The 22,480-nt window shown below is 51.5% G+C and overlaps 2 protein-coding genes across 3 annotated transcripts in view; one reads left to right on the forward strand and one right to left on the reverse strand.

Annotated features, from left to right (window-relative positions):
• Positions 1-1,238, forward strand: part of ITPKB (inositol-trisphosphate 3-kinase B) — a 68,628-nt gene extending 67,390 nt beyond the window's left edge. Inside the window, exon 8 of the mRNA XM_065834689.2 lies at positions 442-1,238. Within this exon, the coding sequence (XP_065690761.1) occupies positions 442-657 (216 nt within the window). The 3' untranslated portion in view covers positions 658-1,238. The remainder of the gene's footprint in view (positions 1-441) is intronic.
• A 14,627-nt stretch (positions 1,239-15,865) lies between these two features.
• The window catches only part of STUM (stum, mechanosensory transduction mediator homolog), a 51,033-nt gene continuing 44,418 nt past the window's right edge, over positions 15,866-22,480 (reverse strand). Inside the window, exons 3-4 of one of the 2 annotated variants that reach the window (XM_065833625.2) lie at positions 21,442-22,290; positions 15,866-16,801 (exon numbers count right to left, since the gene is read on the reverse strand). In XM_065833625.2, the coding sequence (XP_065689697.1) occupies positions 22,250-22,290 (41 nt within the window). In that variant the 3' untranslated portion in view covers positions 15,866-16,801; positions 21,442-22,249. Of the gene's footprint in view, positions 16,802-21,441; positions 22,474-22,480 lie in introns of both variants that reach the window. The other variant, XM_065833626.2, reaches the window with a different exon arrangement.

The raw sequence follows: 22,480 nt of genomic DNA on the forward strand, positions 1-22,480 counted from the left end.
GCATGTTGCAAGTAACTTGTACTCGGAGTATACCCATCCCTGTGGTGATGTCTGCAGGGCTAGTGAGTGTGAATAGCACAAGCTAGTCACAAAGAATTGGCCTTGGAAAAAATCCCCATGTGAAGGCTGAAACAATTCATCACATTCCTTCCCTGGGGACCTTGACTCAGTTTCCAAAATAACATCTCTATTTTCCATGCCCATGTTTTTCTGATCCTCTCCTTCTGCTGAGAGCTGGGATTTATATGAGTAAATCAGCTTGTCTGAATACCTGATTTGCATGTGCAAACACAGCCGGTGACACACGGAGCTTGCTTTTGCTCATGCAAAATCTCAGCATCGTCTCTTGCAAATACAGCCTGAGATAAGGTGTGTGAAAGCCCCAAAGCTGGCTGAGAATGAGCAATAGGAGCACCACTAACTGGTCTCTTCTCTATGTAGGTAATTGGGAGTTCCCTCCTCTTCATTCACGACAAGAAGGAACAGGCCAAAGTCTGGATGATTGACTTTGGGAAAACCACCCCGCTGCCAGAGGGACAAGTTCTCCAGCACAACGTGCCCTGGGTGGAAGGGAACAGGGAGGATGGCTACCTCTGGGGGCTGGACAACCTCATTCAGATCCTGACAGAGTTGTCCCAGAGCGAAGACTTGCATTAAAGCCGCGTGTCCAACTCTGCCACTACCCCCAACCTGCCCCTGACTGACTCTTCTGAACTGCACTACAAGACACTTTCCAGCTCCCGCCCTTCCCATTTGAAAGCTATACTCTCCCTATTTAATTTGTTTTTGTTGTGGTTTTTTTAGGTTGTCTTGGTTGTATTTTCCCTCTCCATGTAAATAGAGAGCTAACCTGCCAGAACAAAAGCTGAACTTGAACCCTGGGCATTGCAGAGCTGGTGGGAGCACACAGCCATGCTGGCCGGGAGCAGCCCTGAGGAGATGCTTGGGCAAGCGTGTGCTTCACCCTTCACGCTTTTGTCCCTTGTGCAGCCTGATTTTAAGAGGGCTGGTTGAGGAAGGAGCCTCTCCCTGCACCAGGATCTGTAGTGTCATCCCCAAAACACCCAGTGGCCATGCCCAGGACCTTCTGGCAGCCATGGTGCATGAACAAGGCCTGGAGATGGCAAAGGAGCCCTTTACTTGCCTTTGCCAGCACCTTTCGTCCTGGGGAACTGGCTGCGCCGAGTCCTTAAGAGATGCCATGTCCTTCAAGATATCCCATGGAGGTTGCTTAGTTATTATATGGCACTGGAGGGTGAGGGTTTCCCTCCTGATGTGGGCACGTGTTCAGGCACAGGTATTTACCATGACCAGGTGCTTCCCACCCACCTCCCCTGTGCTGGGTGCTCTAGTGTGGTGGGTAGCACTTCGAGCTCCTCTCTAGAGACCCATCTTCTCTTCTAGGAGATGCCTCCAACCCTCCTTAGCTGAGGTCTCCAGCCCTCCATGGGGAATAAAGACTTTGGGTAGGGCTGAGGGAGAGAAAAACAGCTTATACAGGACTACTATGAGACCGAAAGTGGCCATCTAGGGTGATCAGTCTTTTCTGGCAGCAGCTGAGCACATATGTAGGGATAGTGCCACCAGTGCCTGCACCTGGCCCAGGGCGATCCTCCCGCCTGGAGCATCTCTAGTTTTTGTCAGCAGTGAGCGAAGAGTTACAGCAGCAAAGCAGTTCCCAAGGTGGCCTGGTTCACCCTCTTTGGGAAGCAGAGTTGGGGTCAGGCACCCCCCTGTGGCTTCGCTTTTATCCCACAGAGGTGGCTGCCTCTGCTGCTGCTCCTTGGTGCTGACGTGGAGACGGCCTCTGCGCTCCTGTGAAAACACCCAGTTCCCCGTTTAGGGCGGAGGCTATTTTCTAAACTTCCTGTAACATTTGAACTAAGCGGTTTGCGCACAGCAGAGCTAAAGGTCAGTGATGGAGAGGCTGGCGGGGAGACGAGGCCACAGGGTTGAGGTCAGAAGGGGCATGCGGTGCTGGTGGTGGTGCAGAAGCTCAACAGCCGCAAATCCCTCACCCTGCTTCATCCCCAAACCCACCGTCTCCCCTTGTACCCCAGAAGTGGTACTCCAGAGCCCCTCTGTTATTGTTAAGTGGGTCCAGCATCCTCAGGGGGAGGTCTTCTCCTGGCAGCAATACGGAACAGGAGTCGGCCATCGAGCCACCTGCAGCCATGCCCCAGCCTCTTTCCTGAGGACTGAAGTCTCCTAAGGATTTTTTTGGTTCATATCTCACCAAACAGATGTCTTCAGCTCATCTGGTGCCATTGTAAATGGTTGCACTGTTTTAGCTCTTTGCCAGGCTTTCTAGAATAGCCCATGTGGAAGTGCCTTATAGACTTGCCTCTGTTCCATTAGTGTCATGGAAAAGGTTGGGTTTTTTTTAAGTTATATTTATTTTCATCCCATTTTAATTGCACAAAACACTAAAAGTTAATGCATGAAATCCCTCTTCTTTTTTTTTTTTTTTTTTTTAACTGTGTTTTTAGTTTTTAAACCATCCCTTTTCCAGCTTTGGAGAAAGGGTATGAACAGATATGCATAGGTATGTACCAGTTATCGCTGTATTTAGCTTCGAGCTGCCCTTATATATGTATATTATTTTTTAAGCCTGTTTATAAACCAGATTCCTTGCTTCGTGGCTTCGGAAGAAGCAGGTTGTTCCTCTCAGATGTCTTATGCCTTTCTGGAGGCTGGAACAGTTACCGCGAGGGATTTTCCCTGCTCCAAACTCCCCCCTCGGTCATTGGGTAGTACAGAGAAAAATCCAAACCAGTGTGAAAGAGTAACGCACAGTGCCTGTAAAAAAACAAACAACAACAACAACCCTGTAACTTTGCAAATAAAGGCATATGGGAAGCATTCACCTGGTGTGTGGTCCATGTCCGCCCCCTGCAGCTTGTGGCAGCCTGGGAGTAACCCAGGAGCTGGCTTGCTTGTCCTCACTGATTTTGGCGAGGGGTTGGGCTCCAGCTTCATTAACCTCAGCACATGCTGGGAGCAGTGCCATGTAAAACCAAGAGTAGGAAAGGACCCTGAGCTGGGGACAGATCATGATGAATGGGCACTGGCTTTGCAGGGAGCCGATCTGGGGCTGTGGGGGGTTCCAGGCTGGGTGGGGGACACCCCTGGGAGAGGCCTCAGTTTCTCCATCCCCCTTCTCCAGAGAAGCCAACCAAAGGCAGCTCCACACCAGGAATTTTTTTGGTCTTTATGTTTTTTTGCTAGTGCTCTGTTGCGGCTCCCCAATGAGCTGTTTCCAAGTGCCACCCCCTGCAATTTCCACACCATGGGTTATCAAAGCACCCAGGGGCATCAGAGCTGCCTGGCACAGCCAAACCACAGGCAGTGCCCGGAGTGCTTGGGATCAAAGGCCAGCGAAATACACCAACTCAGTTTTGCACTAAAGGAGAAATGAAGCTGTAGAGCCTGAAGGCAGTTCCAGTCGCCCCTGGTTGTTCATGCAAGCACAGAACAGCAGGAGCTTGTCCTGGGACAGATGCGACCAAGTGGGGTAGGTGGGCTGCCCCGCAGGAATGTCAAATTTAATGCCCAGACACACGGGAGCAGCCTGGCCTGGGATCTGGTCCCTGCAGCATCTGTGCTGCTCACCACGGCACCCCTAAAACAAACTGCAAGAGAAACCCAGTGTGTACTTAAAAGACTAGAAATCTCTTGGTAGGAGAAAGAACTGGCAGCATTATAGACAGGAGGCTGCTGTATGTGCTCTTAGCGGTCTCTTGTGGGCTGTGAGAAAGGCAGATGTGTTTCCTCTCTGTCTGGCTCACAATCAGCATCGCTACCCACAGCCCATGTTTTACTTATAGCTCCAGTTCTCGGGGGCCACTGAGCGTCTCATAGGTACATGATTCCTCTTCCTGCCTGTGCAGGAAAACAAAAGCCTCCAAAGCTCAAATAACACGATGTTGTGGCAGAGAGGGGAAAGGAAAAAGTCAGGGAAAGAATCTCATGTCTGAGTGCTGGCATTTGCTGCCCTTGAGGTTTATGCCCTGGGTTGGGAAGGGGCCGCCCCCAGCATGGCACACACCACAGCAAGAGCCCTGTTTACCCCCTCGCCTGTCTTGGCTGCACCCCCAAAGCAAAGCCCCAGGCTTCCTGCCACTTCAGGGATTACTAAACTGAATTCTTAATAAACCAAATATAGCAAAGAAAACTTCACATGTTGCTCAAGGCTTTCACTGTTGGAGCGCAGAGTCTCCCAGCACCTCCAGCAGTGTCACAGGGGTATAAACCAGCCTGCTCAGATTGCAGCTAGGGAGGGGGCAGCTAATTTTCTTCTTAATTAGCTAACTAGATACTACTTGCAAGAATGAACATCGTATAAATAAGGGGGTGCTGGGGCCCAGCTGAGGGTTGCAATGTCTGAAAATGCAGGACTTTGCTGTGGTGGTTGATAGGTGCCTGTGTGGTGTGAGTTGTTAGTGTCCCCAGCTGGTGTGGTTTGGAGGGTTTTTGGGAAGCCCCTCAAGAGGTGTTTTGCCCCTGCCATGAATGATGCAGGGCAGTGCTACTGCCTGGAGCTTCCAGCCAGAGCCCCTGCCCTGAAAAAGGGCTGGAGGAAGTTGCACTGCCTAAGCAATGAGACCTCAAAAGGAGGGTTTTAAATGGTTAAATAAATTACTTCAGTTGCTGCTACTTAAATGCTGCTGCCCATAAATGAAACTACAAACTGGAACACAGGAGGGTCCACTTAAATATAAGAAGAAACTTCTTCACAGTGATGGTGACAGAACACTGGAAACATTCAAAACCCACCTGGACGTCTTCCTAGGTGTTCCTGCTCCAGTGGGGGAATTGGACTAGATGATCTTTTGAGGGCTCTTCCAATCACTAACCTTCTGTGATCCTGTGAAGGTGTGGGGTTTGTGTGTTGGGGTTTTTGTTTGTTTGGTTGGTTTTGTTTTATTTATGCTGAGGTGTGGAGCAATTAAATGCTGCAACTTCAGGGTTGGTGCTGCCAGTGATGGGGTTTTCTCCATGGACAGCCCTTGCTACTGTCCCTGTGGAAAAGGCGAGTCTGGGCAGCTGGAGGTTTGCAGCAGCCCCTTTGGGTTTCATGCAGGACCCCGTCCCCCCTGGCCTGCTGCAGATCTGCTTGGGTGCTGGAGGCAAAAAGAGAGTGAGGGGGAGCTGCTGGGGTGGGAAAGCAGCTGTCTTTGAGTCTCACCCCAAGGATTTCGGTGCTGTAGAGGGGTAGCAGGGAGGCCAAATAGCATCTGGGGGTGAGTGTGAGCAGCCTGGGGATGCCCTTCACACGAGCCGCTCTCGCTCTGGGATGTGCCTGACAGCTCCAGGTCCCGGCTGGTTTGGAAATAACCTGTGTGCTGATGTCCTGCTGGGAAGCTGGGGGGCCGAGGGGTGGTGTCTGTGCACCCTCTGGGTTCAGGTGGGGAAGGCTCGCGTTGGGTTTTAGCCCCCGAATGGGGCTGTGCTCAGGCTGCTCCTTTCCCGCTCCGCTCCCCTTGCCGCGCTCCCGCGTGGGGTGGAACCGGGATGCTGGCGCTTCCTGCGGGGGCCGGGAGGTGGCAGCGCTCCCGCGGGAACGGGCCGGGCAGCAGCGGGAAGGGTCCTGCGGTAGGGGGTGCGTTCCCCCGCGGGAAGGGGCGGCATTCCAGGGCTTGTCCGGGATGCTCTGCGAGGTCCCCCGGGCGTCATTGGTTTGGGATTTGTCCTTTGTCGACGCGGGGGGGATCATTAAAATGACCAAAACGCCACCAAGTGGCTCCATCCCGGATACTCGCTGGAGTAAGGGCATGAAAAGCTTCACACTGAGTGCACTCTGTTCCTGGATAGAGATCCCTCTTTCTGGGAGGAAGACACTGGGGAAGTGAATCTCCCCTCACTGTGCCTGTCCAAGGCTGGAGCTCTCTGCCATCCCCAGCAGCTGTCCTCCTGAGGAACAGCCCTGCCACCCTGAGAGACAGCTTTCTGACTTAGTCCCTCATCCTGTTCTGGTCTGTGCTTCGTTCTCTTCCCTTGCCTTAAAAAAAATACAAATTCTTTTTTTTTTTTTTTTTTGTGAAGTGCAAAAAAATAAAATAATAAAACACCCTGCAAATGAGAAAGGTGAGCAGGGTCTTGCTCTAGTTTCTGTTGGTTTGGTCTGTGTTTTTCCTGCGTGGTTTTAAGTCCATGGAAGTGGTCACACTCCTGCAAGCAGCATAACATGCCTACCCTGGGGCCACAGGGATGAGGCCCATTATGCCGAGGACTCTGCTTCATGGACCCCCTTGGTGGTGCAGGGGACATGGGGCTGCCATCTCCTGCACATCAGGCCCCTGATTCTGAGCGAGGCACTGGAGTGCAGCAAGGGCGGCTTTATGTGGGGATTTACCGCTCTCAGAGATGCCCCAGTGGCTGGTGCTGCTTTTATACGGGCAGGTTTTCTCTTTCCACGTGTCTCCTCTCCCCTAGGGGACCTGCCTGTCATGGCTCCTGCTCCTCCATAGGGAAAAGCTGTGCTTGCACTGCGGAGCAGCCAGAGAGCAGAGGAGAGCTGCTGCTGCTGCTCCTTGGAGCAGAAAGCCTGTGGAGGAGGCTCCTGAGCAAACCTCACCCGGGACAGCACTGGAGGGAACTCTGTAGGAGATGCATGGGCCACACCAGCACCAATCTGCTCCCTGCTTGGGGCTCGTGGTTTCTGTTTGCTGGGACTGTCTCTCCTGCCGCTTGTTTGGTGTGTGTTACTAATGTCAGTCCTGCAAGATCTGGGACCAGCTCGCTCCCCTTTGCCAGAGTGTTCGAATACACTTTCCCTAATGTAAAAATGCTACACTTGAAACCACCTGGGCAAAGGAGCACAAAGGGAAATAGAAGCACAAAATCTTTTACTTGAACAGCTGACCAGAGCCAGAAAGCAAAAATAAATGCTTTAATTTCTAACGACTGCCCTTCCTGTTAGGAAGTGCTTTTGTTCTGAGATGTTTTATACGATGCTTTCCTAACAAGAATCTGGATACTTCTCCCGCAGGGACACACACAAATGGCTACTTCTCTTGCAAAAATGGGGTTTGGGTTTGTTAAGAGAATGTGAGGAAGAAAAGGAACATAAATCTGTAGCAATAAGGCAGAGAGATGTTATCCTTTGCAAAGGATCTGTTGCTAAAAAACGTTGACCGCTGCAGTGCTGTCAGTGCAGTGTCACTTGAAAGTGCTAAATTCACACTTCATTTCTTTTTATGCCCCTGTAAAAGCCAGGGAAGAAGACAGTACCTGTGGGAAGGGCCCTGCAGGATGCTAACACCATGCAAAGGCAGGCACCCCCTTGTGATGGTTTACCACGGCTTCAGGTACAGCACCTGCCCGTGTTGCTCTGTTGGCAACCCACACTGGAAAAATCCCTCCCACACCTACCCTTGGCTGCCCAGAGGAGCAGCAGGATGTGGGAACACCAGCTCTTGCTCAGTGACAACATGGGTGGTGAAACACTGGCCCAGGTTGCCCAGAGAGGTGGTAAATGCCCCATCCCTGGAGACATTCAAGGCCAGGCTGGATGGGGCTCTGAGCAACCTGATCTGGTTGAAGATGCCCCTGATCATTGCAGGAGGAGTGGACTAAATGACCTTTGAAGGTCCTTTCCATCCCGAACTATTATATGGTTCTATGATTCTATTACATCTGGAAGGATTGGCTCAGCTGCCATCAGCAGTCCCTGTGGCCAGGCCAGGGTGCTGGCATAGGGGACAGCATTTGGGTGGCAGAGGTGGGTTTGATGGGTTTGGGGTTTGCCAGGAGCTGGGGGGAAGCACCTGGAAGAGATAAGCCATGTCCCAGCAGGGGGAGCTGAGTTCGTGTGCGTGAAGGTGGGGGAGGCCCAGGAGTGCCCTTCATCTCATGTCCCACCTCCCTGCCATCGGTGGCATGTGCCCCTGCAGAGCTCTTGGTGACTCCCATGACATTCCCCTATGTGACCTGCTTGGCACAGCATAAATAGGACAAAGAATTCCAGTGGAAAAGCACGAGGAGCTCTGTGAGGGCTGTTTGCTGCAGTGGGGATGGGTTAAGGAGGCTTTAGTAAACCAGCCCTCTCTATTTCTTCTTATTGCTCCCTGAATTTAAAACTAGCAAAACAGCGACAGTTATAAAAAAATACTGTGGTTTTTGCTGCTGAGCAAAGATCCTTGCCTTGCTTTGGCTGGATGACACTCATGGGAAAAGGCCATCTTGGATGAAGAAGTTACAGGTTTAGTCTTTCCTTGTGTCCCCAGTCACAGCTAGATGTGGGGCAGGTGCACCCACCAGTGCCTGCCTCTCCACAGGAGGCTCATCCTCTCAGCCCCATTCTCCTGGGCTGGAGAACATGTCATCGCCACCATGCTTCATCTCTCCGGGTATAAAATACCATGTGTTTCCTCCCACCCTTTATCAACCACAAGCAGGCACCGCAAACATGCTTTGCTGTGACCCCCACCTCTTGCACATGTCCAACTGCATTTCCCCTGGGACACAAATTTTCAAGAAGGCTGACAGTCCCTGTGGCTTGCAGGGAGGTCACTGAAGGCTCAGAAGGGACATCTCCTGAGCACTTGCATGCCAGCATGGTCCAGCCAGTGTGTTGCTGCCACAGGGGTGAGTTGGTACCTTCCCATCCTTTGCACTGGAGAGCAGAGAATGCCTGGGGTTGTGCTGGCCATGGGTGGGACAGGCAGTGATAGTGGCCGCTTTGCTCTTCATCTCCTGCAAACGAGCCCGATCTGGCAGGAATGGCCTCCACAGCCCCACAGCCTCGGGAACATCCTCGTCCTTGGTTAGAAGCCAGCAGGAGGATTGGGAGGGCATGGGCAGAGGCTTTGGCAGGGCAAGTTACGGTGTACTGAGTGGGGAGCCTGCCAGGGTGCTTGCGTGACATCTCTGCAGGGATGGTGGTCACTGGCCACCTCTGCTATCCCCACCGGCTCCTGCCCAGGCTGGCTGCTCAGTGGTGGGCAGGCCTCTGAATAAACAGGATATAAGCCTGGAGTTTGTTGTTTATCTGGCTGGACTGAGACCAAGACCCATCCCTTAAAAAACTGCAACCCTCCTTCATGTCACTAGCAGCTCAGTGCCTGTTCTCACTCGCCCCCTGCAAGCCCATATCTGCTGTGGATAACCTGCCCTGGCAGGTTTGGGAGCAGGAAGAGAGGAGCTGGGGGGGCCAGGCTGGGGCAAGGTGAGGGGCAGCAGCAGCCAGGGCCAGCAGCAACAGCCTTTATCTAAAATTAGACTTCCAGGAAACTCATTGCCTAGAACAGACTTTTTCCATTTGAGGGAGAAACAGAGGAGGCCTTGTAGTCAGCCTTTAATTCCGCTTTCTCCTCAGCTGGAGCAGCTTGGTGGGGTTGAAGGCCACTGAAGGTCCATGAGCACCCAGCAGCTTCATGCCTGACCATGGGATGGTGCCAGGCAGGTGGTGTGGCCCTGCACAGCCTCGGTCCCCAAGCGTGGGCTGGGGCAGCATCGTACCTGACACAACCATGCGTAAGCCACTGCCATGCTGAGCCCAAAGTCTGGGCTGCTCAGGTCCTGGTGGAAGGTGCATCTCCAACATTATTGAATCCTGTGTTTGGTTTTGGGCCCCTCACTACAGGAAAGACATTGAGGTGCTGGAGAGAGTTCAGGGAAGGGCAACAAAGCTGGTGAGGGGTCTGGAGCACAAGTGTGATGAGGAGCGGCTGAGGGAACTGGGGCTGTTCAGCCTGGAGAAAAGGAGGCTGAGGGGAGACCTTATCGCTGTCTGCAACTGCCTGAAAGGAGGTTGTAGTATGGAGGGGGTTGGGCTCTTCTCCCACATAACAAGTGATAGGATGAGAGAAAATGGCCTCAAGTTGTGCCAGAGGAGGTTTAGATAGGATATTAGGAAAAATTTCTTCACAGAAAGGGTTGTAAAGCACTGGAACAGGCTGCCCAGGGGAAGTGTTGGAGCCACCATTCCTGCAGGTGTTTAAAAGACATAGAGATGAGGTTCGTAGTGACATGGTTTAGTGCCAGAGCTAGATTATGTTTGAACTTGATGATCCTGAGGGTCACTTCCAACCAAAATGATTCTGTGATTGTCTTTTACAGGCTTGGAGTGATGTAGGCACCTTGGACGAGCAGCCAGCAGAGCCAGGCTGGCTGTATCCCTCCTGGGACGGAAACACCTGGTAGTTTAAAATATTAATATTTGCAATAATGTCTGGCAGTGAAAAAGAGCAAGATCATGTTGTTTTTTCTGTGTGTTTGCACACACACAAAGGGGAACTCGGAAGATGCTGCAGGTAGCAAACCTCGCCTCAACGACAGCTGCTTTGTGCCAGCCAGTGTTTGCCACCGTCCCTGCTATGTGTGGGACCCAGAGCTCCCCACACTGAGGGCTGGTGAGGAAAGTTTCTGCTGGTACCAGCACTCCTACAGGTGGTAGTGTTTTGGTTTTCCCCAGAGGGCTCAGCCTGGGGGTGTTTTTGTCCCCCTCGCTTTGCCCACCTCCGTCCAAAGTTACTTAGGGACACGGTGCGTGATGCCATTTTATAGTGTGTGGATACTCTGGCTGCCATGTTTTCACTTCCTGTGGGGAGACACTTAATTTGCCTTAGACATGAGTGTGCACTCCTGCTAGGCCTGCAATTCACATCCACTTCCACAGGGCTGTGATTTTCCTTTGCAAACATGCTTTGAGGTAGGCTGTAATAGTAGCTTCCAGGATCAGTTGCTACCTTCTCAGAACTCCATTCAGATCCAAATGTACATTCAGACTGTGAAGATTTTGAGATAGCACATGTATACCTTGCTATAACCCTTCTTTGCATTGACTTCTTTGTTGTTATTTGTCTGGGGTTTTTTTGTTGTTGCTTTTGTTTGACTTGGTTTGTTTGATTTTTAATGGTTGGTCAGGCTAGTTCAAACAGAAGATAATTGAAATTGGTTTTTATACATAAATCCCTCTAAATGACACGTATCCAGGTGGTGTGTTTCCATGTCTCCACATTGCCACCAGTGAGAGCTGCCTGTGGGCAGACCCTGGCTCCCAGTCAGGCTGACAGCAAGCCAGGACTGACCACAGGCCTCTTGCTGGAGATGCTTTTTCCTCATAGATGTAACAGCAGCTGACAGCTTGAAATCTCCCAGGTGGCCTCATGAAAAGCACACCTGGTTACACTGATTACTCTGATCATGCATAAAGCCTCAGCTGCTCCTCATCATTATGTCAGTGCTATTAGTGCTTTGGGCTGCAGCCCTGTGTGGTTCCTAGTAAGGGTTGTTGAAGGGCTGGATGTGTCCCAGTGCTGTGTAGCAGCACTGAGAGGTTGGTTTGTTTTGGGGAGGGGGACCTGTGTTTCTGGGTTGTGAGGGGGTAGAAGTGGAGAAATTCTAGCTTGGGGCAAATGCATGTGCAAAATGGGGGGACTGGGGGCTTTTCCTGTTGTGTGGTGGTTACTGGGGAGGCAGTTTTCTGGGTGCCCCATTGCTGTGCTGGACAGAGGAGCTACAGCAGGGGCTGTAATTGTGCTGTTGGGGCATTTGGGCAGGTTCTGCTCTTGAGGGGGTGAGCCAGTTTGCACCCAAAATTGGGGAAGAGGTGTGGTAGTTGTGTGCCTTCCCTGCGGCTGCAAGGTGTGGAGGAGGTGGGTGGCTGGTGGAGGGTCTGCCCAGGGATGTGGTGTGGGGCTCAGGGCAGGGCCGCCATGCGTCTAGGGAGCAGAAGCAGCTCTGGTGTGGCTTCTGCCCACCCAAGGGATGCTGGAGAAGGGCAGAGTAAGGCTGTTTGGGGCATTTCCAGTTCTTCAGGTGTTTGAGGTTTGCTGGCTGCAGCCTCCTGGTCAAGGGCCAGCATACTGTGGGGCAAGTGCCCTAGAAATCCACTGGTCACTCAGTTCCCTGGGTTTCTGGGTGTCAAGTCTTCCCTGAGAAGAGGCTTTAGTGTCTGCTCCAGAGGAGCTGGTGCTGCTGCCTATTTGAGGAGCGAGCAGAAGCTGCAGGCTGCACTCATTGCCTCTCTGCCTCTTTTTAACCCCTGAAAACCTCCTGGTTTTGTGCCTGCTGATGCCAGAGCACTTCCTGGGATGTGGATGTCCACAGGGCTGAAAAACCGTTGGAGATACTTGTCCCTCTGGGTGGATGAAGGACCTGTTCTCATGATGGAGCTTGGGTGAGAATAAGTCACAGAGGTTGCTCCTTGTGGCTTCTCTGTCTTCACCGGGCTTCAGTTTTTTTACTTTTTTTCCTTTCCCTTCTGAAATTAGTGTGCTAGCAAGGCTTAAGGAAATCTTTTCAAGATAATTATTCCAGATCTTTCTAGTGGATTTGCCATGTGATGCTGTGTCTGCATGGGTGTACTAGTAGCATAATAGTATTGCATATCAGTTTTCATAACAAAGTGCTTCACATGCTGAGGGATGAAGCCTAAATAGAGGGACATGGCAAGTGAAATGGAGCTGTGTGTCTCACCTACCAGATTCCTCAAAGCCATGAGGTGCAAGAAGAGACTTTTTGCTGGTCTTGCACCAAACTGGAGTTTGATCCCCCTGGGCACCACTGAAGCCCCCCTGGGCACCACTGAAGCCCCCCTGGGCACCACTGAAGCCCCCCTGGGCACCACTGAAGCCCCCCTGGGCACCACTGAAGCCCCCCTGGGCACCACTGAAGCCCCCCTGGGCACCACTGAAGCCCCCCTGGGCACCACTGAAGCCCCCCCGGCTGGACCTGCTGCCCAGTTGGCTGGGCAGGGATGTTCTGGGCTGGTCCCTGGTGCTCTTGCTGCAGCTGGCCGCCTTACCAAACTGCAAATGGCCCCACACTCTGCATCCTTTCCCCTTCCCTGTTTTTCTTGCTGAAGACAAATTGCAGGGGGGCTGGTCAGCCCAGCAGTGGTGTGTCAGCTGTGGGGTGTCTCTCACTGAGATCCTGACCCTGCTCAGGTGGTTACTGATGTTCTGTGCTGGGTGCTGCTTGTGAAGGCAGATGAAGTTCAGATCTGTGCTGTCACCTTCCCAATGGCTACAACACCCAGCCATGCTGGGTGGGTGCCCTCTCCTGCTTCTCCAGGGCCAGGCTTTGCTTTGGTCTCTTGCTGCTCCTCCTGCACGAGCCCGTGCAAACAGAAGGGGCGTTGTGCTGTGCTGATTTGGAGACAGCTATAAGCACACTTTAATCTTTCAAGCTACATCTCCAATGTCTGCCCTTGCATTTGGGGCTGTAGAGGGTGAATGTCACGGGCACAGTTGCATTTTGTCCCAGACATCTTTCACCTCCTCTGCTGGGCCCCTCCACACTGCTCTGCTACCTCTCCACCCCTGCCTGTTAGAAAGGCTGGAGCATGCAAAGGGAGGCCAGCTCTGCTACCACCACCCACTCTGGGTGGGCAGCAGGTGTCACTGAGCCCTGTGACATGGTGCCACTTTTCCCCTTCCCAGCAGAGACAGAGGAGAGTCGAAGTGCTGCAGTGGGAAGAAAACCACCCCAGCCAGCTGCAGCTGATGGCTGTGGGCTGCACCACAAGTGAGGGACTGCGCAGTCCCAATATAGCACAGGGAACCGTGCTCAAAGTTTACTCTGATCAGCCCACTGTCACTCCTGGCAGTGTCACAGCCCTTTGAAGATTTGGGTCTTTGGGGGCACAAGAGGCTGATCCCTCCACAGGCACTGTGGGGGAGGCTGAAACCTGTCCTCTGTGAACACCGCCTGGGCTGGAGATGGAGGGACGGTGGCAGCCCCTGCTTTCCTGGGGACAGGGAGTGAATTTCTCACACAAGGACACTTGGTGTTGGACAAGCTGCTTGCATAAACCTCTGTTAAGAAGGAGCCTCCTGCAGAGGTGAGACATCTAAGCAGGGTCAGGTGAGGCTTGGCAGCCTGGAAAGCACCTGTGTACCAATGTTTGGGGTCACAACTACTAACTAGGGTGTGGACATTCATATGAATGAGCAGGTGCTTAAAGACTTTTGACACTTGCTTGTCTAAAAGATCACTGAGGGAAGCCCTAACAGGTCCAGCTGGGATCTTCCATGTCTTTCTGTGCTGCCACCTATGGTGGTTTTGGGGAGGGAGCAAAGCAGCAGCGTTTTGGGGTGTTGCACACTGCAGGAGGAGCAGGGAACATGAAACATGGACAGTCAAAACATGCAGTTGTGGTCTGAAGGGCTACCAGCAGAGCTGATTTCATGGGAAAGCTGCCCTATGGCAGCTCTGCCAAGGTCTGCTCTGCTTGGGCACATGTGGCTGGGTCCCCTGGCAGCATGGAGGCTGCTCTTGTGGGGGAACAAGGGGGATGTGCCTGGAGTTATTTTAAAGTATTAAAACTGCAAAGAAAGTGCATGTGAGAAGGATTGCTGGCAGGTGTGTGTACAGGGGAACAGTGGGGTGGCTTTTCCCCCTCCCTTGTCTCAGCTTGAGGAGCCAGGTCAGGCTCCTCACCAGCCCTCTGTTCCCCTGTAAGCCTCTGGGGTTTTAATTCCTTAAGAAAGCTGTGCCATGGCCCCTGCTTCCTCTCATCAGGTGATGTGGGTGTGGGCTGGTGTCTACTGGATGCTCTCCCTCATGCAACTGGTGGGAGAAGGAAGACCCGTTTTGATCCAGGGCTGATGAGGTTTCTCCAGTCTATGTAAAGAGACTCTGCATTTCATTCTAGCTGTCCAGCAATAGAATATATTTAACTTAAAAAAAGAAAAGAAATCCACAGTATCAAAACACAGCAAGTCACAATCCAATACTTGGTGATATAAATAGGCGTACAAATAGTCCTCTGTAACCCCTCAGTTTGGGCCCCAGCATGAAAATGGAAGGCAGGCTCACCATCAGGGTGCACATTGCACAGGCATGCACCCATTTCCTCCTTCCTAGGGTGAAAAAACCCGATGCACACAAGCATGGCCAAAACTGAGGAAAACATGGATGCAAGCCAGCAATGGACACCTTATTCCCCTCTCGGCCTTCAGAGCAGTGCCTGTGTCTGTATGTGTGTGATGGATGGAAAGGGGGGTGTGGGTCAGGGTTGGATCACTTGCTGGTTATTTAGGGGAGTGCTGCCATTGCCTTCAGGCAGTGCTGGCGGAGGTGAACCTGTTTTGATTCCCAAGCCCAAGTGTGCTCTTCCCTTTGACCCGCCTGCTGGAAGTATCCTCAGAGCTGGAAGATGACCTGAGCTACTCTGGCTTTGTTGGTCCTAGAGTCCTTGTGAAGCCCCCATATCCTACTGCATTGTTGTGGTGGAAGGGACTGAGTGGGGCAGGTATTGCTGTCCTCTGGCTAGTGGGTGAGTGTGAGGGAAGCAGGACTCAATTTCAGCCCAGCTCTGGTTATGAAGATGGATGACAAGAGGAGGAAGGATGGCTTGTGTGTGGTGTGGGCTCCTGTGGAATTTGGTGTAACTAACCCCACTTCAGCTGGAGCCACTGTCACCTGGGGTTTTACAGCATGTTGGTCCCACAGGGGGATGGAAATGCTGAGTCCCGGCCTGGAAAAGAAATTGCAGCACTTGCCTGGAAGTGCATTGTGTGTGTGGGAGCATGGAAAGAAGCTGGCTAGAAAAGACGGGGTGTGTTATCATGCTGTGGTTAGCAAGTGCATGGGAGAAACTGTTGTTTTTGACTGGGATGAACACAGCAGATCTAGCCAAGCTTATAACTCTGCTTGTGTCTGGACTTCAAATGTCAATGGACTTTTGGTGGTGTCTTTTAGGGGATGTAGTTTGGGTTGAATAGTAATAAAATACACTGTGGCTGGATTGTATGCATGTACATGAACTGCAGGGCCATCCCAAAACAACTAGGAGGCAAAGGTGGAACTAAACCAGTCCCCTGATTTAATTCGGGGACCATGACTCTTCAGCTTCCTATCCACGGAGCTTGGCACAATACCCTGGGCATCACAGCAAGACTACGACAAGGGGCAATTTCCAGCAGAACTGAAAGGTCTTTAATAAAATGTGTGACAGTCGGTGATGCACATAGGGAGAAACATGCAGCTTTGTCTGGTGAAGCACAGGATGGGGCACAGGTGGAGACACCTTGCATGTCCAACACTCCCCACCACACGGCTGTGTGCTGGAGCCGCTCCTGGCACAAAGCTCCGCTCGCCTTTCTGTCCTCAACGGCCAAGCACATCTGCTGTGGCCCAAAGTGATGCTAAACCCCTGTGGCAAGCGTGGTCAGGCAGGCAAAGGGCCAGGAGGGCAGGGGCCATCTGCCATAGCACCTTTTTCATGGCGAGTACAGATTTAGCAACACCAACTAAGTTAGAAAAAAGGTTAACGTGCTCTGCGTTGAAATGGTTGGGCTGACCCAGAATGAAACTAGTTTATGACTGGCCACAATTTCAAAAAGACATTTGGTCTGGTTCCTACCTGGAACTGCTTTCCACAGAGTAGTAAATCAGCTGTTCAGCCCAGCTGGGTTCAAGTACCAAGGAGCTATTTCATTAAAGCCCTTTTTTTGGAGAAATCTGGTTTTCAGAGTCAGGAAAGAGCAGCAGAAAACACTGTGGTGCTGGCAGATGAGGATGAAGCAATTGCATTTATTCTTCGTTACTCTTTAGCTGTAAAACTTGCACCTAAAACATCTATATTTATAAAGCAGAAGATGATATCGGGATAGCCGGATGCCGTGTGTCTTTGACCAGATCAAGTTTTTGTTAGCTGTGACCTCTGTCTGCGTCGGTGAGGAGGCACGGTGTTGTGATACGGCATGGTGGGCATTAGTGGGATGCCGTGGCTCCCGCAAGTATGGGGTGAGTTACCCAGCCCCGGTGGTTTTGGGTGTCCCAGAAGAGGTGGCTTCCCTTTGCGGCGCTCCAGAGAAAGGTGTAAAAGCGCTTGGTGATTAATTTGGCCCTAAAGAGAAAGACAAGCGTTGCTGATGGGGGGGGGGTAAAATTTCAAAATCAGTACTTGTACCTGTGTTTTCACTGTATGGCTCTTCTGACACCCGTGCATGAATCATGGGCACCGTGCACATACCTCCAGCTTCCCCACCATGGGCTCCCTGGGAGCACCTCGAGGGGCCGGGCTCTGCCTGGTCAGTCCTTGGCACAAAGCTCTGGTCTCTTATAAGAAGAAAAATAAGTTGGGGGGTGTATAATATTAAAAATGGGACTGACCGACCCCCCCCACTTGTGACCACTAAGGCTTGAAATCCTATGCATTGCCTCCAGCTTCCCCAGCCCTGTGGCTCAGCCTCCGAGCTTGCTGCAGCACATCTCACTCCACCACCTGCCCCAGGGAGACCTGAAACCAGGCTCAGGGGCTGGCAAATGCCCAAGAGCATCCTGCTGTTCACACCTGGGCTGGGGGAGCTTGGGAGTGCTGGTTTTAATCAGGACTATTGGAAAAAGCAGAGGGTTTTACCATCATTATTACAGCAGTGGGGCAGTTTTGAAGAAAATACTGTTTGGTGCTTGCTCCCTGGCAGCAAGGCAACTTATGAAGTTGCTCCTGTCCTAAAGCAGAGGGTGGGAATATTTGATGCTAATTAAAATCAATTAAGCAAATGCCTACAACAGGCAGAAATAAGGCCTTTTGTCCTGGGTGGCCACTTGACAGATTTCGGAGCCTCCAGAGTGGCACAATGGCTGTTTTCTGGGCTTCGTCAATTTGATAGAAAGGTCAAAAATAAGAAAATTTTATAGAGGAAAACCTGAAAGTAAATTAAAAATCCTGCCCTTGTCCTGCAGAGCACCGCCAGTGTCAAACTCCTCATGCGATAAATGCAGCCAGCACACAGATGTGACTGAAACTATGCTCTCTGGAGACCTGTGACAGTCCCACAGAGGGCAGTGTTTCCGTATGAGCCCTTTCACAGCTAGTCCAATTCTCTCATCCTCACTACAGCACAGGGACAGACAGCACCAAATGTGGCCTGGAAAGCCAGCAAAACCCTGGCAATACTGACAAAGAGCTAATCTTATAACTTTTTGTTCCCATGGGACCTTGTGTACAAGTGCTGGGCCTCTGGGATGAGGCATCTGCTGCTGGTCTGATATCTGATGGCAAAGGAGATATGACTTCTGGCAGTTTAATGCCAGGGAAAACACCAGCTTATTTAACCCTCCCCAGGCTAAGACTTCTTGCACTGCCTGTCCACTAAATGTTTAAATCCATCTTCTAAAAGTCAATCCATCTTCACAGGCACCGGAACAAGTGGTTCTGTAGCCACGCTTGGCTGCTCCTGTTTCAGGAGTTTCTGTGCCCAAAGGCTTTGCCTGGTATGTCTTCACCATCTTTACCAGCTGGCCCAGTGAAAATTGTTGGCCGTGTCCTCAGAGGTTCCACACATCCATCCTGAGACCACGGCACAACCAACTCAATGCTCAGGCAGCACTTGGAGTTTGCACTTGAACCAGCCCTTCTGTTTTGGCAAACGTGAGGGGTAACCATTGCTCTTGGTCATGGCACTTGCTACAGCTGAGCCAGCAAGTTGTTTGGGTGACTTAATGACCAGTTGTAAACGTCAAAAAAAAAAGTTCCCACTGATCACAGCAGCTTGTGAAGTTGTTTTCCACTTGTGCTACTTATTGCCTGTTTGCTCCTGGTTAGGATCCTCTTTACCCCTCATTTTCCCAGGTGGGAAATGAAGGAGCACAGCTTCCCTGTCTCACTGAAAATGCTGAAGGTCAGTTCTGTAGTATCTGTAGTTCTGCAATCCAGAGTTGCAGGTGCTACAGCACAGGTCACTGAGCAGCCACCCTCTTAACAAGTCCTTTTGGCAGAAGTGTTCAAAGAGAATTGAAATTGTTGGACATCATGAGCAGAAACCCTTTTTGTGATTGCTATGGCAATGGTCATCTTGAGGATTTCATCCCTCAGCTTTAATGCAGATGTCAGATGACTCTTGGGTTTCATCTTTCCACCACTGGCCTACTAGGAGTTACAGAATCACAGAGTGTTAGGAATTGGAAGGGACCTCGAAAGATCATCCAGTCCAATCCCCGCACTGGAGCAAGAACACCCAGATCAGGTTACACAGGAAGGTGTCCAGGCGGGTTTTGAATGTCTCCAGAGAAGGAGACTCCACAACCTCCCTGGGCAGCCTGTTCCAGTGCTCCATCACCCTCACTGTGAAGCAGTTTCCTCTCATATTTAAGTGGAACCTCTTGTGTTCCAGTTTGCACCCATTGCCCCTCGTCCTATCACTGGTTGTCACTGAGAAGAGCCTGGTTTCATCCTTGTGATACTCACCCTTTACATATTTATAAACATTAATGAGGTCACCCCTCAGTCTCCTCCAAGCTAAAGAGACCCAGCTCCCTCAGCCTTTCTTCATAAGGGAGATGCTCCACTCCCTTGTTTTTTTTTGAAGTGCTGCTGCCTTGCAAGCCTCTCCTTGGCCAAGCAAGGTCACTGTCCGTTGCTGTGGTGCAGAATTGTGGCAGGATAACTGTGCTGCTTTTCCTCTTGAGCACTTCCAGCCCTGAGTTAGCAAGAAGTATCAACTGGTGGTTGTCTTCCAAAGAAACCCACTTCACTGCTGCCTGTGTTGTGTGGCTGAGGTTTTTTCATCTGCTTTCCCCTAAAATTACAGACGAGCGGCTTTCCTGTCTGCACTCTGTTATGGATCTTTGCTTTCTGTGGAGCAGCCCAAAAAACTGAACTCAGCACCCCCCTGCTAAACACCCATTTCTGGCTGGCCAGTGTAGCACTATGAGCCACTGTTTGGAGTGTGAGGCAAGAGAAATGCAGGCCAAGTTAATCCTGGGATTCTGCCCTGGGTTTGCTTTGGAGTCAGGTAATTTAATCTCACTGCATGCTGCTGTTCCTCAGCTGTACAACAGGGGTAGCGATGTCTGTCTATCATGGACAGATGCAGGGGTTTACTGTTAATATTTAGCAAGGACCTGCGAAATTTGCTTTAAACTTAATCTGAAGGGTCGTCCACAAGTCCATTTCATGTTGATTTGTTTCTTCTCCTCTTGCTAACCATGTGCTAAAGATCCAGTTTAAATGTGTCTCCTACAGACACTGTTGGACATGTGCTCCATGGGGCTTGTGTAGTTTTGCAGGTGTTTAGCTGAGTGTGTTGGCCCAAACATGCCATGTTCTATCACCAGGTAGTATTTCCACAGGCTCCAAGGGAACGTCTGCAAAATACACTACCCTAGCTGAAGTCTGGCTCAATAAAATGTATGAGGAGTTGTGTTACAAATTTGCATACTTATTAGATGGATTCTGTTTGTCCTTCCAATTAAGATTGCTGAGATCAGAGAAAGGGCTCCTGCCAGCAGTCCCCTGGCTTGCGACAAAGGCTGAAGTTCCCAAGGCTCCTGACTCTCTGCCCCTTTCTCCAGTTCAGGCAGCCCAAATCTTTTTATAGCTCACAATCAATGAAGTGTGGGGTGAAAAAAGTTTGTCATCAGCTCCAATGCCTGCACTGGACAAACTTGCATGGTTTGGACAGGTCCTGTCCCACCACAAGTTATCCAGGACCTTGGATTATGCTTTATCATTAGCCCTGGGGAAGGACTTAATGAGCTGGGAGAGCAGAAATGTGTTGATGTCTGCTTTCCACGGGCTGCGGGGCCATTGGGCAGGCAGGAATCTTTCAGGAAGGAAAGGTCCTGCACTAAAGCCAGTGGCTCTCCAGCTGTCAGGAGAGCACCTGGGGCTACAGTGAGGTCCAGCCATGTTTCATGCTGATGTAAATGCCAAAGGAGCTTCCTACCCAACCAGCTCCCTGAGGGGATCACTGACAGGCACCCTGCCCAGCGCAGGGCTCTCCTTCACCCTAGGCAGGTGGATGTCCTGCTCAAGCACAGAATCAAAGAATCATTTTGTATGGAAAAGGTGCTACGATGCCCCTAAGGGTTAAACACACAGTGCACAGCTGCGTGTTTTCACTGCCTGGCACTTTCTGTCTGCACATGATCAGGCAAGGGGACACGCATGCTCAGGGACACTTGCTGCTGTTTGACTTCTCTTTGCAACAGGAGTTATTTTAACTGACAGGGTCTGATCTACAGGGAAAATGCGCCTTAAATGCAAACCACGGTGCTAGGAGAGGCTGGGAGGTTGCAGAGCAGCGGGGTTTGCTGCTGCCCCTTGCCCACCGGCTGCACCCCTGTAGCAACAAAAGGCTGGAAGTGGGTCTCGGCTCTATGGTGCTTGGGTGGCTCCCAGCTTTGGCAGCTAATCTGTGTGAAGCTTCTCTTGCTGGGAGGACCATCCCTGGGTGAAAGCAGCAGCCTGGTTTTGCCATCTTTCAGCAGGGTTCCTCCCACCAGCTTTTTGGAGAGGAAGAACAGCCAAGTGCTGCCACCAATCCCCCCAGCCTGCACACGGCAGGTCGGAGCTGAACTCTTGCCCTGTCAAAACACCATTTGGGAGAAGAGAGCTCACTCTGCTGGGATGCAGGATTTGGCTCTGCGCATCATGTGTGTAAAACACAAAAATGCAGCCCTTCCCCAAAGGCCTCCTGGCTACAACTGCTACCGAGTACCTGGTTTGCACCAGGTTGCAATCCTCGAGCTTTGGACACTTACCCCAGGGAAGCAGAATGAGGACACTGCTTCAGCCACGAGCACACGCCGTGCTGTCATGGGATCCTGGGATCCTTTTCCAAAGCACAGAGATGCTGCCAGAAAGTCCCTTTCAGGGACAGGGGAGAAAAAGTATATTTTCTTTTTTTTTTTTTTTGGCTCGCTTGATATTGTTTTACACTAGAAGCTTTCGACAGCAGGCAGCTGTGCCCACCATGGTAGAGGCAAGATGCTGTGGGGCACCGGTCTTGTGATAAAGTCTTTCCAGGGGCTGGTGGGAGGTCTGGTCTTCACATGGTGTTGTCAGAGAATGGAAGCAGGGGATGGCCCCCGTCAGTTCAGCGGTACAATACAATTTACAGCAAGCACGTTTCTCAGGACATCTGCAAGGACATAGCTTCATTGAGCATCATATGTACACAGAGAGCAGAGAAAGCTGATCTGAGCCCTCTGCTACCACAAAGCAGTCAAGGATGGACTCTCAGGGTTGGGAAAAAATACCACTGGTTTGCTTTAACATACTGTACATATATCTATTAATAGCTCCTTGGCATTTGGTGTTCACAGCCGGTTTCCTTTAATGGTGAGCATTAAAAGTAGGCAAAACATCTTCAGCTACTTCCCCCTGGGAGGAGAGAGAAAGCAGGATCTCGCGCTCCCCCAGCTCAGCTGCCTGCCCAGATGCCACCTTTGCCAAGGGTGTTTTCTTCTCCTGGCACCTTCCTCCTCATCGGCTGCCCACCGTGTGCTGGCCGGGACCAGTCCAAACCCACGCCGTGCTTGCCCCATCGCTGCTGGCTGCTCGATGGGATCAGTGCAAGTCTCCGTCGGCTGCTCTGCACCTCCGCTCGGCTGGACGGGCAGATGAACCAGGTTCGAACAGCAGGAAACAAAACAAAAGGAAGAAGAAGAAAGACAAAGGGTAATGAAAAGGTCCACGGCCCACAGCTGCCCAAGGGAATCTCTCGCCGTGTTTCTCAGAACATACTTGTCCCAGCCACTACAGCTGCTGTGGGATCCCCTGTTCCTTGTAGCCTGTGAG

Source organism: Patagioenas fasciata, chromosome 3 (assembly GCF_037038585.1).
Source record: "Patagioenas fasciata isolate bPatFas1 chromosome 3, bPatFas1.hap1, whole genome shotgun sequence".
NCBI classification, from domain to species: Eukaryota; Metazoa; Chordata; class Aves; order Columbiformes; family Columbidae; genus Patagioenas; species Patagioenas fasciata.